Here is a 26493-nt window from a genome sequence, read left to right on the forward strand (position 1 = left end):
AACACCTTTTTAATGGTTATAAATTTTGCAAAACACAAAATAACCCCTCCCTTGCTCCATTTCTCAGCTCCTGCAAATATTGGAAATAGTTTCCATCTCTATTCCGTCTCCTCTTAGTCACTGTTTTATCCAGAAACAATCTTTTAACCTTGAACTTTTTGCTTGTTTAGTCTGAGAAATATCACGCAGCAAGCTTGAATGCTGGTAGGAATGACTGAGAATAGAGGACAAATTTATGATGGAACACAAAGTCTAGGGGATGATCATTTCAGTTTAAAAGGAAAAGACCTTTTTTTTTTTAAAGGTAAATATCTTATGTGATATTTTCCCTTAAAAGGAAATATCACATAAGAGTTCAGACTCAATTTTATCCACGGTAGAACTAAGGACACAACTAAATATATGAAATCCAAGAGTCTATGTTCTTTTCCAGATTAAAAGGGGAATAAATATGCATTCAAATCTGCCTCTTTTTAGTACAGTTGGAATTTAAGTCTATTGTTCTTGATTGATATTATTCTGCCTTTTACAGACTCAATTGGGATCTCTCTGTCTGACTCTGACCTAACCAATCTCTCTCCCTGGCACTTGCCAAACTCTTAAAGTGTATCTGAAGGAATTTGAACACCTCAGAATTTTATCCCAATGTAATATATTTTATATACAAAGTATTTTTTGATCACCTTATAATTCTCAATAAGAAAAATGTTTATAAATTTAATTTAAAATTTCAGTTACCATATGGCTCTAAATTTTAAAATATTTTTTCCAAAGAGTTACGATTACAATTATTTGTTGTACACAATTGGTCAGAAAAATAGAAATACATTACAAATCTTAATAAATAATTTATAAAATAAGAGGTAAAATTGTTTTGGAAATGCACCCCTTAGATGTATACGACTTCTCTTCATTCACTTAGTTGAGTCTTTTTATCCATTGAGACAACAGTATTTATTGTTAGAATGAGAAGGGTTCAGCATTGGTATTAATATTATTTTCAACGTAAGCATGGAGAAGATTTGTTCACACAAATACGTAGGTGTAGATGGAAGGGTTTAGTTAGAGCAACATGACTTAATTCCTTGAGCTCCCTTCAAAGTATACGAAAAAAAAAAAAAACACGTAGTGGGCTCCCCTGGTGGCGCAGTGGTTGAGAATCTGCCTGCCAATGCAGGAGACACGGGTTCGAGCCCTGGTCTGGGGGGAATCCCACATGCCGTGGAGCAACTAGGCCTGTGAACCACAACTACTGAGCCTGCGCATCTGGAGCCTGTGCTCCGCAACAAGAGAGGCCACGACAGTGAGAGGCCCGCGCACCGCGATGAAGAGTGGCCCCCGCTTGCCACAACTAGAGAAAGCCCTCGCACAGAAACGAAGACCCAACACAGCCATAAATAAATAAATAAAATTTAAAAAAAAACCAACACGTAGTGATTTATCATGAAATATTTAATTTTGTTAAAAACTGAAAACAATCTGAGTTGTGGAGGATTTGTTACTTGGTGATAAGCATCCTTCACTTTCTCTAGTGAAAACCGTATTTAAATGCGTCTGTTTTGGGGAGGGGTTGCAGAATTTTTTCACCCTGGAGCAATCATTATTATAATATTAGGGATAGATGAGCGCTAGGTCTTTCTTTTGAAGAGCAGAGGGCTGTGCATGAAGGGATGGGGAATAAAAAGCACCCGCTTTAGAGGCGCTGTCTCAGCAAGATCAAATTTTAGGAAGGTATACATGTGAAAGATGAAGTTATGGGCATTGATTCTCTTGAAACTATCTATGGGCCTGTGAACCCCTTGGAGAGTCTTCATGGCTCCCCAGAGGCACACGACACCCCACCTGAGGATCATAGCTGTGTCTGGCCCAGAGAACACATCTGCTGCACGTCAGAGGGCTGTGGAAGGAGATGAAGGGCTGGTGAGCATTCTGGACCGTAGCAAGAAGTCTCCTTTGTGTTTTAAAGGGTCATGATTTAGGTGGAAAATCAGATATATAAAAACAGAAGGAAAAGAGAAAAAAAGTTTTGAGAAAGGGAGGGAAAAAAATGACTGAATTACAAACCTAAGCACTGATGTAATTTTTCATTTCACGCACATGTGGTATTTGGATATAATTCTATGTCATACTTAATAATACTCACTAACCTTAGCCAAGTTGACACCATGTGCCAGACACTGTGTGTTTCTCATGCACTGTTTTGTTTATATTCACAGCAATGTTATGAGGTTGATACTCATTATCCCCATTTTATAGATGAAGAAACCGAGGGTTGAGAACACAAGTAATTTGCCTAAGGTTTTACAGCTAAAAGGTAACCAACATGGGTGTTGAAACCAGTCTGCTTGGCTGCAAAGCCCCAGCATTACCTCTGCTATTGTGGCTTTGATTATACAGATTTAGGAATGTGGATGGACCCTGAAATATTGAAGAATGAATCATCTGTGTTTTTACTTTCACGGAAAATGTGTTTGAAACTGTCACAATTCTCAAACACCCACACATCTAACAAATCAACTCAACAACTTGAGCATTTGTGTAGCCTAATTACCTTTTGGAAAAACTAAGGACATTTCTTTGTGACTTAAATGAAATTGCCTGGATCAAGAACAAATTCTGTGTTAAGTCAAATGATTTAAGAACACAAATATTCTCGTCATTTGTTTTAGCTCATTGAAAATTGGCTTGCTTTAGGGTAAACCAAGAAAAACTAAATTAATTGACTGAACCTAAATTAGGATAATTTTTCCTCATTCTCTGGAATTATATCAAAACTCCAATATTTAAGTAAGTTTCATGCTTCCAGTGACATGAATAATTTTATTCATTTGTACTTCTTAATAACCCTAAGCTTTAAAGCATACATTAAAATTGGAAATTCAGAAAGTAGATTCTGTGATTTAATCAGTTTTATGGTTAAAAATTTTTAAATTTCCCATATGTATATCAGAGAATTGATCAGAGCAAGGTACCAAAATACAGAAGGCTATGAAGAGCATAAAAATTTAATTATTTGCTTGGAATGGTAGAACCCTGATTGCGTTATATTCAACCTTCTCAGGGAGCTGGCAGGTTATCCTTATTGCCCTGTCTAGAATCTCTCAGTAGGGTATAAAGGATCAGAGAGATTTTACAGAAAAAAGTAAAAGTTAAAGTTGTAAGATTTTATCATTGGACTCTGTGGACATATGTCTACTCATTTTCTTTATATGAATGCCATTGTTCAAGCAGGTCACAGCTTCTGCATTTTCAGTGTCTAGAATGCACAGTCGAATGCCTGCTGCTTCTGGTTTGGTTTCTCCAACCTCACTCTGGCTTCCACCCCAAACGCTGGATAAACTGAACCCTTTCTAGGGTGCACAGATTCCTAAGTATTCTCTTCTCACCTTCTTATCGGAATACATCACACTTCATCATCCTACTAACCTCCAAGGGAACTGACCTGTGAGTTGAGGTCCCGTGTGTTTGAAGATAACCCTCGATCCCATGGTGGTTGAGAAGCAGGCACTTCTGTCTGGGTTGTTTTTACAGTAATGGGGACCTGGACACCTGGGACCTGCCTTGTCACACTAGGCAGGCTGAGCAACTAGTTATTCTGTTCACGTCTTAGAAGTGGCAGGATACCTCTGTTGGAAATGGCAGGAGGGAGAGGGAATGAGGTGGATAAAGGCAGAGAGGAAAGTGAGCGGGAAAAGAAACACCAAGTTCCCAAGGCGAGAACTTATTCTATGCAGGGCCCTCAGGCAGGGTTTGGAGCAAAGGAGACCTAAGAACCAGACAAATGGAGACGAAGCATGTAAACGGGTAGTCTGCCGTGAGAGCAGGAAGCTCTCCTCCTCTCCACCTCCTCACTTCCCGCTTCTCTGTCCCACTCCCTTCCATGTGCTCTGTCTCAGGAAAGGGACCCACCAGGCACATCATGGCTGAAGAGTCCTCTTTGAGCCCTCTCTATCTAGCCCCTCTCTCTCAACTCATCACTGACTCTTGTTTCTACCTCCAAAAGGTGTCAGTTTCTCACCTTCTTTAGACCACCACCTCACCAACCCGTCCAAGCCACCATCCTCCTCACCCAGATGCCTGGCAACTGATCGCTCTGTCCCCACTCGTAATCCTCTTCAGTCTGTTCTCTACACAGCAGCAGCAGAGTGGGCTTGAAAAGGCAGAGCTAATGACGACACTGTGGTGTTCTGTGATCCTGCCTGGACTCTCCTACCTCAGGGCATCGGAATGGGCCCTTTGCTGGGAATGCTTTACCACCAGCTCTTCAAATGACACTTAGTCTCCTCCACGAAGCACAGCTCAGATGTCACCTGGTCAGGGAGATCTTGCTGCCTCTCAAAAGTGGGCGACCCACTCACTTTCTACACAGCTTCCTCCCTCGTTGCATTCTTAGCAATAATAAAGATCTGCATTATGCCAAGGGAAGTAAGTCAGACAGAGAAAGACAAATACTGTATGATGTCACTTATATGTGGAAATAAAACAATACAACAAACTAGTGAGGATAACAAAAAAGAAGCAGACTCACAGATACAGAGAACAAATTAGTGGTTACCAGTTGCCGGGGTGGGGGTGGCAGTAGCGGGGTGGGGGAGGAGTGGGAGGTACAAACTATTGGGTGTAAGATAGGCTCAAGGATGTATTGTACAACACAGGGAATAGAGCCAATATTTTGTAATAACTGTTCATGGAAAGCAACCTTTCAAAATTGTATTAAAAAAATGTAGTTCTCTGTATTTTCTTATATATGTATAATTAATTTTTATCTGTATTTCATCTACTATTCAACACAAGAATAAACTCCATGAAAGCAGGGACTTTGTCTTGTTTGTTACGATATCACTTGAACCTAACACAATGTCTAGCATATGAGACACTTCATATGAGAACTGCCCAGTAAATATTTGTACAAGGAATCAAAAAACTCATTTAACCCATAGGAAACTAGTCCTATTTTTCAGATAGAATAAGTGGTTCAGAGAGGTTGAAAGACTTGCCTGAGGTCACACAGTTGGTACAAGGATCTTCCTACTGCATATCCATATCTAGGCCTCTAGAGGTCATGCTTTGGGATTTTTGTTTTTAGTTCTGTAGATCCAGCACTATAGATCCAGTACTAGTGATTTATTTCTCTCTCCTTTAGAGTAAAAATGCAATTGGATATACGCTTCTCACTCAGCCTGAAAGAATGTCATCATTGTCTTATTCATATTTTAAAATCACATTTCTTTTTCCTTTTACGGTAACTCCTTGAAAGCATGAAAATGTAACATAGTTCCTCAGCATAATGTTTTTCTTCTTTGACTTCTGAGTTTAAAGTAATGATTTCACTCTCTGTGACTTGAATACATATTCTTTATGTAGATGATTTGGGTAATCAAGCACACGGGAAAATTCCATGCCTTTCAAATATTTCTGGAATCAAATTTCTGATAGAAATCAATTTGGAACAGTACTTTTTTAAACAGGTAAAGGAGGCTGTGATGGCTGGAACTATTGGATTCTGGAAGACTAGACACCAGGCATCGGGAAGCTGGTTTAGAAGGGGACACATACCACATATAGATACATATAAATACAGGGATACCAGGAATTCCTCTCTTGGTTGCAGTCCCTTTCTCCAAATGGTAAAACTTGCTTCACAGAGCTTCTAATAACTATTAATAGTTTCATAAGCATGGAGGTGAGGGAGAGAGGCCAAGCTGTTATGAGACAGAGGATAGAGTCGGGGGTATGGGGGTGCTCCACATCAGGAAATGAGGAAGTCAGAGAACGACTGCTTCACTGGAAGATGCTCCAAGGAGACAGAACTTACAAAAGCAATGAAATATGTCTGTATATTGCAGTTCGTATAGAATACAGCACGATGCGTGTGTGCAGAATCCTGAGAAAGAATCCATCTTTGTCTGCCTAAGTAACATTCAGAGAAATGAAAGACAAACTTTCAGTTCCACCTCACAGTATTAGGTCATTTATATAATTCAAAGGAATTCAGGCTAAAAACCGATTTGAGGTTCAGGTTGAAATCAAATAGAAGTACACACAGAAGATACGTGGATAAAAATAATGCACTCTCAGATGCTGAGTCGAAAGTGCTAGTGCTAACTTTACAGTAATTAAAAAAAAAAAAAAAAACCTATGTATTGCAAAATCTCCTTAAATGGAAAAACAATTCCCAGTGACTTACAAATGTTGATATCATTCCAAATAATTATGTGACCTAGGCAATTTAAATTGCACTGAAGATTTACCACCATTCAGAATCTCTACTTAGCAATATAGCCTTACTACCACAGCATGGATTATCAAATAACTTTTTTAAAATAAATATGTATATTCCAGTGAAAGAAAATGGTCAGAGATTTGCTGTCCAAATATTTTTGCTTTCTCTTTTTCTTTCACTATTGGACAGTGCAGGCAATACCTATAAAGACCACTTGGGGGCAATACAGTATTTTTGTTGTGTCTCATCACATAGCTATGTAGGTTTCAGAGAAGATTGCTGTTTCTTTCAAATTTGAAGCCCCATTTTAATATATGGGAGGGAAAAGGCTGTATTTCATTTTAAACTTACAATGCATAAATCACATAAGACAAATGCAAGTCAGATTTTCTCCTGAAGGGAACAAAAGTGTGTCTTCTTTTAGCAGACAAATCAGTCTTACCTAGTTGGCACATTTGGGAATATTTTATATTTAGAATTTGTCACAGCTTTAGAGATAGATCTCAAAGAATAAAGGAAACTGTTAATAGAAATGTTTAAAATAACAAACATATAATGATCTTCAAAATGTACTAGTGGAAAGTTATTTGTTTCTATACTTAAAGTGAAAATGTAAATATCACCTGTCTTCTCCACTGAGTATATATTTTAGAATAAACTTAAGCATTAAAGTAATTAATTTTGACAACATTTACTGCCATTGTCTTCACTGTTATTACTTGCATTCACATCACACTTGTAAATGGGTTCTTTTATTACTGATTATTCTTTTCAGCAATTTGATGAGTGGAGTCTCTATTCCAAGCCCATTTCTCTCCCCTCTGTCTGCTGAGTATTAAGGATTGTCAGGCACTGAAGGTGTTTCTTTTGTAATCAAAAATAACATAATCTCTTCTTTAAAGAATTTACATGTATTTAGGCCAAGTAAATTTTTCTGCTTCATCTTTGTTCTCTTGATTCTTTCATTTACTTTATCTAATTTTTTTCTCCCAATATATTTTCCTGTCCTCAGAAGATATTTACATTACCACAGGATGCAAAACTCAGGTAGTCTTGTTGTCAAAGTCCAGGAATCAGGCTTTATGAAATTAAATTGGTAACACTCTCTTGGTGGCCTTCTCAGAAGTGAAAAAAAAGGCAGGAAGATGGCAGGGAGTTTTGCCTTAATTCATGGGTCCATTACCCAAGATTCCATCTTACAAATCTCAATCATATGAGGGGTAGTGAAGGAAGGAGATTATAGCTGCTCTGCCTTTGAACATCTTTCTGGCTTAGCTAGCTCATCTATTGAAGAAATAATGAGAAACTGAAAAATTAAGATGGTGTTCCCTGTGGATGCTTTAAACGGCTCTGGAGCACTGTTTACAAGAGACCCCTCATTTTTCATGCTCAGTTTTACTCTAAACCCTTGTTTATTTTATAACTTCTGATCAGCGAGGTGTAACAGAAATCAGAGCAATAAGTCTGTATGGGATAACAACAGAAAGAGGAAGAGCCTACATAAACTAATTTATAAGAGCTCTGTGATGTCCACAGGCCCATCGACTCCATCTCCAGTTTGGAGAAATGACACTTGATCTTTGCAAATCCTTAACTGGGCATCTTCCTCATCCCGACACAGGCATCCACTAGATGGCGCCAAGGAGAAGGGGGCTTTGAACAGGACAGGTAAAGGGGGGGGGGCGGGGAGCAAAGGAGTAGGCAAATACACAAACCCTAAACCCCAAAACTACCACTCAAGGGCCTTCCCTCTTCCATCTCTCCAGCATCCTGAATGAATTCACTTACTTCACCTGATCTCACACTGAAGTCCCTGAATATCAGTTAACCTCCATTCTCCTGGATAGATAATTAACACTTGTCCATCAGTTTTCGTGCATTAAAGGAAATAATCATTAGCAAATTTATTCATTAGGGTTAAGTTTCACCTTTATGTTGTCACTACAATGCATATATATAATGGGTCCATATCAGATAATTATATCAGTTCACTATGTTAGTTCAGAAGAGATGACATAATTAACAAAGATGGTATATATAAATTCATTATATTTATCTTCTGTTGCAGAACCTACTCTAAAATTTATCTTCTGTCGCAGAACCTACTCTAAAATATTTCCCCAAGTTTCAGTTTTTAGCAAGTTACAATTAACAAGATACCTTTAATAAAAATGATAATGATAGACAATCATTCACTGATTAATATTTTTTGAGGGCTCCCTGGTGGCGCAGTGGTTAAGAATCTGCCTGCCAATGCAGGGGACATGGGTTCGAGCCTTGGTCCAGGAAGATCCCACATGCCGCGGAGCAACTAAGCCCGTGCGCCTAGAGCCCGTGCTCTGCAACAAGAGAAGCCACTGCAATGAGAAGCCCGCTCGACGCAACTAGAGAAAGCCCGAGCGCAGCAACGAAGACCCAACACAGCCAAAATAAATAAATAACATAAGTAAATTTTTAAAAATATATATTTTTTGAGTGCCTGGCACTCTCCAGATTTTGCCTGCAGTTCTGAAAGCTTAGGGTCATGTGTTTAAATGATCATTTTTGATCAAGTAAACATGGCCATGATTAATGAATAATTTTCTTAGGCTAATAATCCAGGTTCAGTATTAAGAACAAATGAATGCACAAAATTACCTGAAAGCCTTTTATGGAACAAAGATGGAAATGAATGAGTGAATAAAATGAATGAATAAAGGAAATTTTTCAACACAAGAGACAAAGTTGCCATGAGCAGTATCAATGCCATCAACAGCATAAAATTATTTTGCATTTTTTCACTTTAAAATCCTGGGCAGTTGCAAAATAATCATTCTTTTTCTAGAGCTAACATATACCTGAAATAATATTTAACACCAATATGGGCTGATTAGATAAGTGTTATTTTGCAATTATTATTTAGGTTTTTATTGTAAGTCAGTTCTCGTCACATGTTTATTCAATTTTATTCTGGTTATCTATAATTTCTATTTATATAAAATCATACTTCAAAATGAACACCCTGATGCAATTTTTAAATTTAATCCAAGCAAGAGTAGACCAAGTAATACATCAACTCTTTTTACAAACTCCTAGAAGCAGGCTCTTATTCACATTCCTTCTATAGCTGACATAAATCTCCTGGGCCTACAGAAGGGCCAGATGCTCAGTGAAGAAGTCTTTTACAAGGTCTGCTCCATAGTCTGCAGTTTTAGATGTAAAATGAAGATCAGTAGAAGAACACTTCCTCAAGTTGGAAAACTATATTGTAACTTTATACCTGCTTCGAAAGACATTACTCATTTTTACCTTGAGAATATATGAGCTATCTCACCTGACATTATGAAAAGCACTGTATAAATATTGACAACAAATGAGGCTAACTTTATCCCTACACTGTATCATGTTTCCAAAACTGAATAAGAGACATATGCATCTTTAAAAGGGGTCCTTGTAAATAACAACATGCCCCTCTTTGCCAAGGTTCACTCTCATCCTCTGTGCACATCTGCTGATTGCATCGATGTGAGAGGAACTGTGGGCACTGGAAATGGAACGAAATGGTCCCCCAAAGGCCAGTGCAGTGGTGGTAGAGAGCTGGTGATTTAGAGACTGGGCAGGAGCTTGCTTTAACTTTGGTTTCCACTGGAGGTGATTCTCATAGATACTGATGTGAGCAAAGACGGCAATGTCCTGTGTTTTCCCTTTTCTATCAAAGTGGCCCTGCCCAGAAATTCAGATGATGACATCTGCCTATTACATTTCCTGGAAAGCCACTAGAAGATCATTGCAAAATACAGGGCTGAATGAGAACAGCTAGGGATTAAATATCCTTGGGCAATTTCTTCACATGGTTAAACAATTTTAAATGATCTTTGATTGAATTCTACCCAAGCGTTTATCAAGAGCTGATTACATTCAAGGAATTATCCTCATGTAACCTCTGAATATCACATATCAACAAAAGAACATCTTCAAATATGGAATGGCTGATCAAAATACAAATTCATTTAAGTTATGTCCTCACCTAGACCAAAATAAGGCTTTGATAGGTCTTCCTGCCAGAGTCACAAATCACTCCAGCAATACATTTTCATCAAAGCAGTCAGCTATGATCACAAGTATATAGAATCTCCAGACATCATAAAGAAGTTATAGACAGGAGAGTTTCCTCTCTGCTGGATAACTTTACAATGGATGAAGGGATAACTTGTGACTTTTTACTCTAAGAACCAAATTAAATTTCTTTGCCGTTAATCTATATGACTTTTGCGTATAAAGACAGCCATGGATGTATTTGACTGAAAGTTATAGTTACAATGTCTGTGGAAGAGTTCTACTCTTCAATGCATAGGTATAACTGGAGTGTTTTATAGTTGAATTGAGAGCTTTTTCAGGGAAGAAATGTTTGAATGAAATATTGCTTGCAGTTGAATTTATTATATTCACCAAGAAAATGACATTGCTTAACAGCAAGTAGCAAAAATGGTGGTTTTAAAACTGGATCAAAGGATATAATAATCAAATGTTGCATTTGCTATTAATTTTCTTTCTTCTCCACCTCCCTTTCCCTTTTAAATTTGAACATTCTTTGGAAACATCTAACACTTATATTTTAAATTATTTTTATTGTACAGAAGGGGATTTTAGAAAAGTTTAGTTTATGAAGCTTCTCTTTCCATTATTTCTCAAATTTGCATTAATGATATTTTTCAACTCTCTCCAAAGCTATAGTACACAAAGTATCTCAGCAGCAGACGTAATTGGAAATAAATGAGCTCATAGTTATATCTGTTATTACTTTCATACTCCTTTAGCTGCCAGAATGTTCTATAAATGGCCACCAATACCAGTTTAGTGGGCTTGCCTCACTGCACAGTGCATAATCACTACTGATTTAACCGAGTAATTTAGCCTTTGGATTCAGGACTCAGTACAAACACACACACACAAATTATGTTTATGTGGAAATTTAAGAAACAGTATTTAATAAAACATTGAGGCCATCACATGGTTAGTCTTTAAAGTGGGTTTTGGTCCTGTCCTCCACGTTAGCCATTGAAAACCGTTTCTATGATTTTTTTTCACTTCTAAAAATATCACAAGGTAGCTGTATATTTGGAGGAATTGCTAGTGATTTAACAGATAAGTAATAATCTATTTGTTTTAACTGAAGCTATAAGTACTTCAGTTGGGTAAATAAATAGAACCCTTGTTTTCTGAATCTATCTGTAGCATCAAGTATAACTTTGACCTCTAGAAGGAAATAATTGCTCTCTGGCACATTAATCCAGGAAGCTGCACTACCTCCCTTTGAGAGCAGATAACAGTACTGTCCAGAATAATCAGGCAAGATCTTGAAAAGACAAATCCCAAGGAGAGGAAGAAAATGACAAGAACTGCATGGTTTCCCATGCTACAACTGCAGCTCGCATCTGTCCTGCAGACATGACAAAGATATAAATAACAAACAAAGCAGTGAACAAAGCATGAAAATCTAAAGAAAACCAAATCACAAAGAGCTTTCTTTTCATATGATTTTCCTTCAGGAAACACAATAAAAACTATCAACTAAAAAAAGCATATCATTTCTACCTGTCAATTCTTCTACTGGGGTTGGGGGGATGTGGGGTGCTTAAAATAAAGAAAAGACAAAACAAAACTTAAAAACAATTACTTGGACTATCTAGGAGCTTCAGTTTCCCATCAAGAGGGTGAACTATTATAGGTTAAATGAGATTAAAGTATGAATTTAACTAAAGGACAAATGAACACTTGTGTGAAAATGATTTTGAAAGATATTTTTAACTGGCTTGGCCAGTGGTGGCAGGGGGCAGGGATTGCTGGAGCTTGAGGAAGGTGTTGCCAGAGGTTTCTTTGAGAGGACAGTATGGAGAAAAGCATTTTTGTTTCCCTCCTGCCTCCCCCTGTGGTCCCCTAGGACATTCACTGCCTGCTCCTTCCCTGTTAAGGATGTGAAGCCCACCAGGATTCAGGTTGCTGAATGTCCCGCTCAGATGAGGAGGTGATGAGACGTGTGGGATTACATCACATCTGGCATTCACTCCTCTACCCTATTCTCTCTCAAACCCCAAGTTTGATGGATTATAATGAAGGGGAGTGCCTCCTCCCAGGGCTTTTCTATTTAAGAGGTTAGGGAGTGAGATTCTGACCAAGGAAGTCACCTGATACCATAGTAGCAGAGAGAAGTGATCAAAAGTGGTTTTACAATGCCTGGAACTCATCCTCATCCCTCTTTTGGATTTACCTGGCCTTCCCCCAATATGATAATGGTGAGAATAAATAGTATCTGCAGGATAACTTAAGCTCAAAGGACAAAATAGGGGACAAATGAAAAGTATAGCCACCTGGAAAGAAAAGTAACAAACTAAATGCCATATATCACGCTCCTAAAACTAAAGGACAAGGGGTTCTGTGGCAATGGATAGCACATTGGACTTCTAAAACCAATGGGCTAGGAATTTAAAATAAGCATGATTAATATACTCAGAATAGAAATAGTGGAAGATAGGAGCAAAATGAAATATTAAAGAAGATCATTAAAAAGAACCAAGAGGAAAAATAGTAAGAAATCAATAGATATAAGTAAAGATGTGCATAGTTCTCAAGTTAAGGGGTATCGGCACATGAAGGAAGGGGTCAAAATCTGGACAACAGAAGAAAGAAAGAAAAAACAGTGAGCAAAAATATTCCAAGAAATAATGGAAACAAATTTCCCAGAATTAAAGAGTAAAGACTTCAGGCCCAAATTGGAAACACAAATAAGAAAAGAAACAAATCCAGGGGGATGTTGTGAACACTTTAGGGGATGTGAGGGTGATAAATTCCTTGATAAAGTTTGGTTAGGTTTGGTTTTTTAAGAAAACAAAACAAAACAAAAACTGATTATTTCAACCAGAATTAAAAATCTACACTGTAGATCTACACTGCAATGTGGGGAAGTAGTGTAGAGAGCAAAGGATATTAGTCTTAAGGGGGCAGAGTGGGAGATATTAAAAATTTAAGAACTTAATAGGAGAAAATAAGCATGAATGTATGTCTTAAATGAAGGATATCCACTGCATGTTATATTAAGAATGTATAACTTTTAAGCTGACTGAAGAAAATTCAATCTTTACAGTGAAAAGCAGGAAAAGATATTTTAAATAAAACAAAAAGAATGCATTGAAAAATTTTAAAAATAAGATGGTAGTCACAATTTAGGCAAATCAGTTAAAAATCATAAATTAAAAATGAAGATTTCAGATTGGATGAAAACAATAAATTCCAAAACTATATTGACTATTTAAAAATAAATTTACTACAAAGACATGTAGAAAGGGTAAAATTAAAAATACATATGGTAAAACAAAAATATGAACTAAAAGAAAACTCACAGCAATCTTAATATCTGACTAAAATAGAAATTAAAGCAGTAGTATCCTAAGACAAAAAAAAGCTAATATATACTGGTTAAAGGAAGTATGGAGAAAGAAGTTGTACCCATCATAAATAACAGGTAGCAAACAGTGTAACTTCGAAATAGTCAACCCACTGAATGGCAGAGAGAAACAGACCAACAACTGTAGTTGGAGATTTTAATACATTCCACTTAGCAACTATCAGATCAAGAGGAAAAAAAACAGGTATCTGCAAACTATGATTAATAAGAGAGCCTTTAAATATTAATATATACAGAATTTCTATACCCATGTAGAGTTTTTCTTTTCAAGCACCCATGGAAGGTTTTTTTTTAAATAGAAAGATTATTAATAAAAGAAAGCCTGGATAAATTCCAAGATAGCAGTAGCATACAGGATTTGTCTTCTGATAATAATGCTATATATTAGAAATTCATAACAAAAGCACAGCTGAAAAAGAATCCTTTTTTATAAACTGAATAATATGTTATTAAATACCTTGAGTTAAACAAAGCAATCATAAAGAATATTAAAAAATAATTAGAATTAAATAATTCAAAATTTATGGGACATGCCTAAAGCAGGACATAAAAGGAACATATAGCTTTAGCTATTTTTACTAGGAAACAAAAAATGTTAAGCATAAAGGAGGCAAACATTCAAATAAAGAAACTATAAAGAAACAATAGAGCAAACAAACAAAACACTAGAAGCCAAGAAATGACACAAATAAGGGCATAAATCTGTGAAATTGTGAACAACAACTTCAAAATGATGAAAAAGATTAACAAAATAAAAAACTAGTTTCTTTAAAAAGATTTAACCAACTCTAAAAAAAAAACTTCTGGCAATTCTAATCAAAAAATTTAAAAAAACACATATCTACAAAGGATAAATTTAAAAAGATGAAATAGCTATAGACACAACAGATACAAAAATCAAAACATTATAATCAACTATACACTAAAGAATTTGAAAATTTGACGAAATTGTTAATTAACCCCCCCAAAATTGCCAAATTGTACAAGAAGAAATTGAGAACTTAAAATCAAAATGTTTTAATAAGTTGAAATGTCAATGCTATTTAAAAAAACCTTCAAATCTATTTTTTCAAGAGACTTGTACCAAATTCCTGAGGGTAAGCTAATTTCTATCTTATATAAGTTGTTCCAAAAAACTGAAAAAAAGTGAAAGTTATCCAGCTTAATTTTACGAAGCTACAATAATCTCAACTGTAAAAACCAAGTATGAGAAATATAAGAAAATATAAGCCCACCTCATTCATGAACAAAGGTATAAAAATTGTAAATAAACAAATCCAACAGAGTATTGAAAATAGCACAGAATTATCAAGTAGGTTTTATCTCATTTATGCAAGGAGGTTTTATTAAGAGAAAATCTAGCAATATAATACACATAAACTTGAGGAGGAAAAAAAATCATGATTATCTCAAAATGCAGAAAAAAAGTGTTGGTGAAGTTCAAAATCATTTCATGATGAAGATTCCCAGCAAACTAAAAATAAAAGAGAATTTCCTTGACTTGGTAAAGTTTATAAATCCATACATCTTAGAGTTATATTGTAAAAAGATTTATAAATGAAATCATATGATGTCTTGTATTTGTTTCAAAATAAATTAGTGTTAGGGAAAGGGAGTAAAGAGGGTACAGATGAAACAAGACTACCTATAAATTGTAATGGCCAAAATGTAATGATAGATCCATTGTACTTAATTATATTATTCTCACTACTTTGGCAGACATTGCAAAGATTAAATATCAAAAACCTACGGCACACATTTTACTTAACGGAGAAACTTGAGATGTGCTCATCTTAAAAGATGTTCAACTCAAGAACATTCACTATCAGTTCTACTTTTAAAGATTCTTGGCAACATTAGTCAAGGAAAAGGAAAAAAAAAGAAAAAAGAAGGAAGTAGAAAAGAAGATAGCCAAGAATTAAAAGGAAAGAGATTAACATGACCTTATTTGCAGATAAAACACTTAGTAAAACCAATGATATTAATAGTTATATTATTAGAACAAGTTTATCAAATAGAAGTTCCACTTTAAAAACAGTATTTCTTGAAGATGGCAGACTAGAATAACATGGAATTCGCATCTCCGCACAACTAGGGCACCTACCACGCATCACTGGGGGACTATGGACACCAAAGGGGATGGCAGGAACTGCCACTGACCAGCTTGCAGGAGGTCAGGCCCAAGCTCCTGTGGTGGGAGCTCTGAGTCCAAACCACTGGACTAAGGGAGAACCTCAGACCCCAGGTTAATCGGAGTGAGGCCTCCCAGAGGTCCTAATCTCAGCACCAAGACCCGGCTCTATCCAACTGCCTGAAAACTCCAGCGTTGGACACCTCAGGCTAAACAACCAGTAAGACAGGAATACAGACCCACCCATCAAAAAAAAAAAGAAATGACAAAAAAATATGTTACAGATGAAGGAGCAAGGTAAAAACCTACAAGACCAAATAAATGAAGACGAAATAGGCAAACTACCTGAAAAAGAATTCAGAGTAAAGATAGTAAAGATGATCCAAAATCCTGGAAACAGAATGGAGAAAATACAAGAAACATTTAACAAGGATCTAAAAGAACTAAAGAGCAAACAAACAATGATGAACAAAAAAATAACTGAAATTAAAAATACTCTAGAAGGAATCAATAGCAGAATAACTGAGGCAGAAGAACAGATAAGTGAGCTGGAAGATAAAATGATGGAAATAACTGCCAGGGAGCAGAATAAAGAAAAAAGAATGAAAAGAATTGAGGACAGTCTCAGAGACTTCTGGGACAACATTAAATGCACCAACATTAGAATTATAGAGGTCCCAGAAGAAGAAGAGAAAAAGAAAGGGTCTGAGAAAATATTTGAAGAGACTATAGTTGAAAACTTCCCTAATATGGGAAAGGAAAGAGCCAATCAAGTCCAGGAAGTGCAGAGAGTCCCATACAGGATAAACCCAAAGAGAAACATGCCGAGACACATATTAATCAAACTATCAAAAATTAAATACAAAGAAAAATATTAAAAGCAGCAAGAGAAAAGCAACAAATAACATAGGACAGAATCCCCATAAGGTTAGCAGCTGATCTTTCACCAGAAACTCCACAAGCCAGAAGGGAGTGGCAGGACATATTTAAAGTGATGAAAGGGAAAAACCTACAACCAAGATTATTCTCCCCAGCAAGGATCTCATTCAGATTCGACAGAGAAATTAAAACCTTTACAGACAAGCAGAAGTTAAGAGAATTCAGCACCACCAAACCAGCTTTACAACAAATGCTAAAGGAACTTCTCTAGGCAGGAAACACAAGACAAGGAAAAGACCTACAATAAAAAACCCAAAACAATTAAGAAAATGGTAATAGGAACATGCATATCGATAACTACCTTACATGGAAATTGATTAAATGCTCCAACCAAAAGACATAGACTAGCTGAATGGATACAAAAACAAGACCCATATATATGCTATCTACAAGAGACCCACTTCAGACCTAGGGACGCATACAGACTGAAAGTGAGGGTATGGAAAAAGATATTCCATGCAAATGGAAATTGAAAGAAAGCTGGAGTAGCAATTCTCATAGCAGACAAAATAGACTTTAAAATAAAGACTATTACAAGAGACAAAGAAGGACACTACATAATGATGAAGGGATCAATCCAAGAGGATATAACAATCATAAATATTTATGGACCCAACATAGGAGCACCTCAATACATAAGGCAAATGCTAACAGCCACAGAAGAGGAAATCGACAGTAACGCAATAATAGTAGGGGACTTTAACACCCCACTTTCACCAATGGACAGATCATCCAAAATGAAAATAAATAAGGAAACACAAGCTTTAAATGACACATTAGACAAGATGGACTTAATTAATATTTATAGGACATTCCATCCAAAAACAACAGAATACACTTTCTTCTCAAGTGCTCATGGAACATTCTCCAGGATAGATCATATCTTGGGTCACAAATCAAGCCTTGGTAAATTTAAGAAAATTGAAATCATATCAAATATCTTTTCCAACCACAATGCTATGAGACTAGATATCAATTACAGGAAAAAATCTGTAAAAAATAAAAACACATGGAGGCTAAACAATATGCTACTAAAAAACCAAGAGATCACTGAGGAAATCAAAGAGGAAATCAAAAAATACCTAGAAACAAATGACAATGAAAACACGACAGCCCAAAACCTACGGGATGCAGCAAAAGAAGTTCTAAGAGGGAAGTTTACAGCAATACACGCCTACCTCAAAAAACAAGAAACATTTCAAATAAACAACCTAAACTTACACCTAAAGCAATTAGAGAAAGAAGAACAAAAAAAACCCAAAGTTACCAGAAGGAAAGAAATCATAAAGATCAGATCAGAAATAAATGAAAAAGAAATGAAGGAAACAATAGCAAAGATCAATAAAACTGAAAGGTGGTTCTTTGAGAAGATAAACAAAATTGATAAACCATTAGCCAGACTCATCAAGAAAAAAAGGGAGAAGACTCAAATCAATAGAATTAGAAATGAAAAAGGAGAAGTCACAACTGACCCTGCCAAAATACAAAGGATCATGAGAGATTACTACAGGCAACTATATGCCAATAAATGGACACCCTGGAAGAAAAGGACAAATTCTTACAAAAGCACAACATTCTGAGACTGAACAGGAAGAAATAGAAAATATAAACAGACCAATCACAAGCACTGAAAATGAAACTGATTAAAAATCTTGCAACAAACAAAAGCCCAGGACCAGATGGCTTCACAGGCAAATTCTATCAAACATTTAGAGAAGAAATAACACCTATCCTTCACAAACTCTTCCAAAATATAGCAGAGGGAGGAACACTCCCAAACTAATTCTATGAGGCCACCATCACCCTGATACCAAAACCAGACAAACATGTCACAAAGAAAGAAAACTACAGCTCAATATCTCTGATGAACACAGATGAAAAAATCCTCAACAAAATACTAGCAAACAGAATCCAACAGCACATTAAAAGGATCATACACCATGATCAAGTGGGGTTTATCCCAGGAATGCAAGGATTCTTCAGTATACGCAAATCAATCAATGGGATACACCATATTAACAAACTGAAGGATAAAAACCATATGATCATCTCAGTAGATGCAGAAAAACCTTTTGACAAAATTCAACACCCATTTATGATAAAAATTCTCCAGAAAGAAGGCACAGAGGGAATTTACCTCAACATAATAAAGGCCATATATGACAAACTCACAGCCAACATCATTCTCAATGGTGAAAAACTGAAACCATTTCCACTAAGATCAGGAACAAGACAAGGTTGCCCACTCTCATCACTGTTATTCAACATAGTTTTGGAAGTTTTAGCCACAGCAATCAGAGAAAAAAAAGAAATAAAAGGAATCCAAATCGGAAAAGAAGAAGTAAAACTGTCACTGTTTGCAGATGACATGATACTATACATAGAGAATCCTAAAGATGCCACCAGAAAACTACTAGAGCTAATCAATGAATTTGGTAAAGTAGCAGGATACAAAATTAATGCACAGAAATCTCTTGCATTCCTATATACTAATGATGAAAAATCTGAAAGAAAATTTATGGAAACACTCCCATTAACCACTGCAACAAAAAGAATAAACTAGCTAGGAATAAACCTACCTAAGGAGACAAAAGACCTGTATGAAATTAAAGATGATACAAACAGATGGAGAGATATACCATGTTCTTGGACTGGAAGAATTAACATTGTGAAAATGACTATACTAGCCAAAGCAATCTACAGATTCAGTGCAATCCCTATCAAACTACCAATGGCATTTTTCACAGAACTAGAACAAAAAATTTCACAATTTGTATGGAAACACAAAAGATCCCGAATAGCCAAAGCAATCTTGAGAAAGAAAAACAGAGCTGGAGGAATCAGGCTCCCTGACTTTATTTTATACTACAAAGCTACAGTAATCAAGACAGTATGGTACTGGCACAGAAACAGAAATATAGATCAATGGAACAGCATAGAAAGCCCAGAGATAAACCTATGCACATATGGTCACCTTATCTTTCATAGGGGAGGCAAGAGTATACAATGGAGAAAAGACAGCCTCTTCAATAAGTGTTGCTGGGAAAACTGGACAGCTACATGTAAAAGAATGAACTTAGAACACTCCCTAACACCATACACAAAAATAAACTCAAAATGGATTAAAGACCTAAATATAAGGCCAGACACTATAAAACTCTTAGAGGAAAACATAGGCAGAACACTCTATGGCATAAATCACAGCAAGATCCTTTTTGACCCACCTCCTAGAGAAAGGGAAATAAAAACAAAAATAAACAAATGGGATCTAATTAAACTTAAAAGCTTTTGCACAGCAAAGAAAACCACAAACAGGATGAAAAGATAACCCTCAGAATGGGAGAAAATATTTGCAAACAAAGCAACTGACAAAAGATTAATCTCCAAAATATACAAGCAGCACATGCAGCTCAATATCAAAAAAACAAACAACCCAATCCAAAAAATGGGAAGAAGACTTAAATGGACATTTCTCCAAGGAAGATATACAGATTGCCAACAAACACATGAAAGGATGCTCAACATCACTAATCATTAGAGAAATGCAAATCAAAACTACAATGAGGTATCACCTCACACTGGTCAGAATGGCCATCATCAAAAAATCTACAAACAATAAATACTGGAGAGGGTGTGGAGAAAAGGGAACCCTCTTGCACTGTTGGTGGGAATGTAAATTGATACAGCCACTATGGAGAACAGTTTGGAGGTTCCTTAAAAAACTAAAAATAGAACTACCATATGACCCAGCAATCCCACTACTGGGCATATACCCTGAGAAAACCATAATTCAAAAAGAGTCATGTACCACAATGTTCATTGCAGCACTATTTACAATAGCCGGGACATGGAAGCAACCTAAGTGTCCATCGACAGATGAATGGATAAAGAAGATGTGGCACATATATACAATGGAATATTACTCAGCCATAAAAAGAAACGAAATTGAGTTATTTGTAATGAGGTGGATGGACCTAGAGTTTGTCATACAGAGTGAAGTAAGTCAGAAAGAGAAAAACAAATACTGTATGCTAACACATATATATGGAATCTAAAAAAAAAAAATGGTTCTGATGAACCTAGGGGGAGGACAGGAATAAAGATGCAGAGGTAGAGAATGGACTTGAGGACATGGGGAGGGGGAAGGGTAAGCTGTGACGAAGTGAGAGAGTAGTAGTGCCACATACACACTACCAAATGTAAAATAGATAGCTAGTGGGAAGCAGCCACATAGCACAGGGAGATCAGCTCGGTGCTATGTGACCACCTAGAGGGGTGGGATAGGGAGGGTGGGAGGGAGACGCAAGAGGGAGGGGATATGGGGATATATGTATATGTACAGCTGATTCACTTTGTTATACAGCAGAAACTAACACACCATTGTAAAGCAATTATACTCCAATAAAGATGTTAAAAAATAAATAAATAATAAATAAATAAATAACAGTATCAAAAAATAATCTAGGGAATCTTGAAGTAAACTTAAGCAAGACCATATAAGATCTCTGTGGAGGAATAAAAATTAAACTCTAATAAGGGACAAATAAAATGACCTGAATAAATGGAGAGACTTAATATTATGAATAATCAACTCTTCAAAAGTTAAGCTAAAAATTCAATGTTATTATATTGAAATTCCAGTAGGATTTTTTTTTTGAATTTTTGAATTTTATTTTATTTATTTTTTTATACAGCAGGTTCTTATCAGTTATCTATTTTATACATATTAGTGTATATGTATCAATCCCAATCTCCCAATTCATTACACCACCACCACTACCCCTGCCACTTTCCCCCCGTGGTGTCCATACGTTTGTTCTCTACATCTGTGTCTCATTTCTGCCCTGCAAACCAGTTCATCTGTACCATTTTTCTAGGTTCCACATATATGCTTTAATATACAATATTTGTTTTTCTCTTTCTGACTTACTTCACTCTGTATGACAGTCTCTAGATCCATCCACGTCTCTACAAATGACCCAATTTCATTCCTTTTTATGGCTGAGTAATATTCCATTGTATATATGTACCACATCTTCTTTATCCATTCGTCTGTCGATGGCCATTTAGGTTGCTTCCATGTCCTGGCTATTGTAACTAGTGCTTCAATGAACATTGGGGTGCATGTGTCTTTTTGAATTATGGTTTTCTCTGGGTATATGCCCAATAGTGGGATTGCTGGATCGTATGGTAATTCTATGTTTAGTTTTTTAAGGAACCTCCATACTGTTCTCCATAGTGCCTGTATCAATTTACATTCCCACCAACAGTGCAAGAAGGTTCCCTTTTCTCTACACCCTCTCCAGCATTTGTTGTTTGTAGATTTTCTGATGATGCCCATTCTAACTGGTGTGAGGTGATACCTCATTGTGGTTTTGATTTGCATTTCTCTAATAATTAGTGATGTTGAGCAGCTTTTCATGTGTCTCTTGGCCATCTGTATGCCTTCTTTGGAGAAATGTCTATTTAGGTCTTCTGCCCATTTTTTGATTGGGTTTTTTTTTTTTTTTAATATTGAGCTGCATGAGCTGTTTATGTATTTTGGAGATTAATCCTTTGTCCATTGATTCGTTTGCAAATATCTTCTCCCATTCTGAGGGTTGTCTTTTCATCTTGTTTGTAGTTTCCTTTGCTTTGCAAAAGTTTTTAAGTTTCATTAGGTCCCATTTGTTTATTTTTGTTTTTATTTCCATTACTCTAGCAGGTGGATCCAGTAGGATTTTAAAAGTATAATTGATATTCTAAAATGTTTATGAGGAAATAAATGCCCACCACATAGTTAACAATCTAGAAAAGAAAAAGTAGACAAGAGGCACTTCCCGTGTCAGGCATGAAGACATACTTATACTGCCAAAATAATAAAAAAGTGTGGGCCAACTGGAACCGAATAGAGACATCAGAGGTGGCTCCATATACATATGGAAACTTATACAACAAAAGTGATGTCAGATTCATAGGAAATGATGAGTTTTTAGCCCGTGAGAATGGAATATTTAGAAAAAAAGAAAAAAACTGGATCAGAGGTGATCTCTAGTTGAATTAAATATTTATATGTCCAGGGAAAATTATAAAGGTAATAGAAAAAAAATGGAGAAGCACACCTTTGTGACTTAGAGATAGGAAAGGATTTCTGAAACTAAATCCCCAAAGAGGAACCATATGGAAAAATTAATTTGATTAATGAATTGAAGATTTCTAATCAAAAAATAGCACTGTGATAAAGTTAACAGAGAGAGGACAAATTGAGCTATTTGCAAGAGCAAGATAACACTTTTCACTTGTCACAGCTGGAAAAGGTCAAATGTTGGCCTATGTGGGGGTATGGAAACTGATACAGGCATTTTGGAGGGCAAGCTGGCATTATTTAATTCTATCAAATGAACCTATATCTTATGCCCCAGCCATCCCAGTTCTGGGTATATACTCTTCAGAAAATCATATGCAGGTTCATAAAGAGTCAGATACAAGGATTTGTGCATTTGAAGTATTGTTTGCTTTAGCCAAGAGCTGGAGCAATCCAGATGTCTATCACTGGAGCAGTGGGGAGGTAAACTATAAGGGAAAACACATCACTAATACTGCAAATCAGTGAAAAAGTAACAGAAGATATACACATAGCAATGTGGAAGGTTTCTTCCTAAAAATACATAGTGCTGCATTTTAAAAAATAGTCAGAGGGACTTTCTTGGCGGTCCAATTGTTAAGACTCCGTGCTTCCACTGCAGGGGGTGGGGCATGGGTTTGATCCCTGGTTGGGGAACTAAGATCCCACATGCCGCATGGCCAAATATATATATATAGTAAAAGAAAAAGAAAAAATATCTAATATAATACAGTTTATATGCTAAAGATACTTGCATGCATAACAAAATAAAAATACTTATTTTACAAGAATATGCACAAAAAGGCACACATTGGGGGCTTCCCTGGTGGCGCAGTGGTTGAGAGTCTGCCTGCCAATGCAGGGGACACAGGTTCGAGCCCTGGTCTGGGAGGATCCCACATGCCGTGGAGCAACTAAGCCCGTGAGCCACAGCTACTGAGCCTGCGCGTCTGGAGCCCGTGCTTCGCAATGGGAGAGGCCGCGATAGTGAGAGGCCCGCGCACCGCGAAGAAGAGTGGCCCCCGCTTGCCGCAACTAGAGAAAGCCCTCGCACAGAAACGAAGACCCAACACAGCCAAAAATAAATTAAAAAAAAAAAAAAGGCACACATTAAATCATTATAATGATGGCCTTTGAGAGGAAGGATAATTAAGTGGGAAACGGCAATAAAATGTATTAAATAAAACATAAAACAAGAGAGGAGGCTTGCACACACAGATGTTGCAAGTTCTACAAGGACAGGGATTTGGGTCTCTGCTCAACAAACATTTGTCGAATACATGAATGTGACATGAATAGAGGATTATGATTCTTGTATCTCTCTATATCTGAGTTCTAATTATTTGGTTGAATCATATGAAATTGTAATTTTTTGTAGGTCAAAAATGGCCAATTGTCAGCAATTGCATACAATTCAACTTAATAGAAAAGGGCAATTGGGGAATAATTAAAGGTTCTTAGGGAAATATAAACAGCCACTGTGAAGACTTGTAGGAGATGACATGAAAGACAAATCAAATTAGATTCCACTTTCTCATGATTAAAAACCACTTAATACTGATATAATTGAGATGAGATGATTGTCTTTAAAATAAACCACTCTTAAGACCTAAGTCATTAACACCATTTCCTTAAAATGTCAGTTACCTATTTTACTAAGTAATGTAACATCTGCATCTTTTGTCATGCTTATGTGTTTTTTAATTGACAATTTTTAAACATACCATTTAAAAATTTTTCACTGTTGGAAGATTTTCCAAAACTTAAAGTGCAGTTTATGTAAGAAAAATTCTTAAAAGTATCAAGTACAGTCACTTTTAAATCTCTCAAAACTATAAAAGGCACTTGTGCCTTCTTTTTTTAATACCATTTTTTATGATTAAAATACAAAAACCTGTACATATTTAATGCATACAATTTGATGAGTTTAGAGATAAGTATACACCCATGAAACCATCACTACAATCAAGTCATAAACGTATCTATCCCCTTCAAAAGTTTCCACCCACCCTATTTATTTATTTCTTTAGTGATAAGAACATAAAATCTATCCTCTTAGCAAATCTCAGTATTATTAACTATAGGTGCTACACTGTAAGTCGATCTCCAGGACTTATTCATCTAGCATAACTGAAACTTTATACCCTTAGACTAACACCTCCCTATTTCCCTCTTTCCCCAGCCCCTGGTAACCACCATTCTATTCTCTGCTTCTGTGAGTCTGACTAGTTTAGATTCCTTCTATAAGAGGGATCGGATAGTATTTGTTCTTTGAAGGCATCTTTGATCTTACAGAAATAATTGTTCAGAAAACAAATAAGAGGAAATGGGAAGAAACTGAAAGAATGCATGTGTGCATTTCCCCTTAACTACACTCTGAAAAATTATTGCTGTAAAATCAGAAACTCCTTAAAATTTATCAAGTATATTCTCACTAGACCTTATTTTCGAATGAGCTAACCTGAATTACCTCTTATAACTAAACTTTTTGGAGGTTATTATTAAGTTCTACCTTGAAAACTTTCTCATCATGCTTTATGTCATGGCTACTATGTCAGGCACCCTTGAGAGCGTTGTTTTTTACTCAGCAAATATTCCATATTGAATGGTGAAATGAAATAGGCATTATGCTTCCTAAAAATGAAGCAAAAAGCATAAGGGCAAAATTATATTTTCCTTTGTTGCACTGACTACATTTTTCTTGAATGAGCGGAAAGTCAAGAAAAACAGACCACAGCTGAGAACTAGTTCTACAATGGGTCAAAGAACTGAACTAAAATGATGAATTGAGAAAAAAAAAGATGTAGCCTTTGTGATCCCTAGTGAATTAAGCTGTTTCCAGTTCATTTTTGAACCTGCACCTATTAAATGAAAATCTCTGCTTGCAGCAATAAAACGATACAATCTTTGCTCTTGGGATTGATAATCATAAAGGTCGGAGAAAGGCAGCCCAACTCACTTTGCTTATCTCCAGTATACTTTGTGGGAAATAACTGCTTCAATGGAAATTTTACCTTGACAGTGAAGCGTTTTTTCTTTGGTGGATTCCAAACCGTGCCAGTCGAATGAATGGAATGCACGCAGAGGAGTTAAGATGTCACCAGCACATACGCTTTAAGAATTACAGATAAATCTTTGGCTCTCAAGAGTGTTTCTTGTGGAGCTAGGACTGTGGTTTGATTCTAAAAAAGTAAAAATATAATTAAGCTCCATAATTTGGGGTGAGTATGTAATTTATAAATTGCCTCAGAGCTTTGTACAACCCCATCTCTCTTTCACCTGGACCCCAGCCTTCAGTGTATGGGGTCCTTCCTAAACAATGTCTAAAATTGTACCTAAAATGAGGCTTAAAGATCTAAAAAATTTAAATTAGTCACATCTGGCACCATCCCAACAAACTGATACATATAAAAGTTTAGGATACCCCTGAAATTTTCTCCGGTTCTCTGCCCTCTCCTACCTTCGCTCTATCCTTTTCCTCCACAGAAAAGATACTGTTTCTCAATAGTGGACAGGCAGGTCACCAAAAATATGCAAAGCCTTTCCCCACAATTTTGATTCTACCTCATAATAACCTGCAACCACAGATAATTAAGGGTTAATTTAAGGATGAAATATTAGGAACACTTCAGTCTAAAAGAGTAAAGAAATAACAC

The 26493-nt window shown here is 36.2% G+C and overlaps 1 protein-coding gene across 1 annotated transcript in view; it reads right to left on the reverse strand.

The window, feature by feature from the left end:
- The window catches only part of CPED1 (cadherin like and PC-esterase domain containing 1), a 292803-nt gene that overhangs the window by 172088 nt on the left and 94222 nt on the right, over positions 1-26493 (reverse strand). Inside the window, 1 exon segment of the mRNA XM_036864402.1 lies at positions 25852-26019. Within this exon segment, the coding sequence (XP_036720297.1) occupies positions 25852-26019 (168 nt within the window).

The sequence above is a fragment of the Balaenoptera musculus genome, chromosome 9 (genome assembly GCF_009873245.2).
Source record: "Balaenoptera musculus isolate JJ_BM4_2016_0621 chromosome 9, mBalMus1.pri.v3, whole genome shotgun sequence".
Taxonomy (NCBI): Eukaryota; Metazoa; Chordata; class Mammalia; order Artiodactyla; family Balaenopteridae; genus Balaenoptera; species Balaenoptera musculus.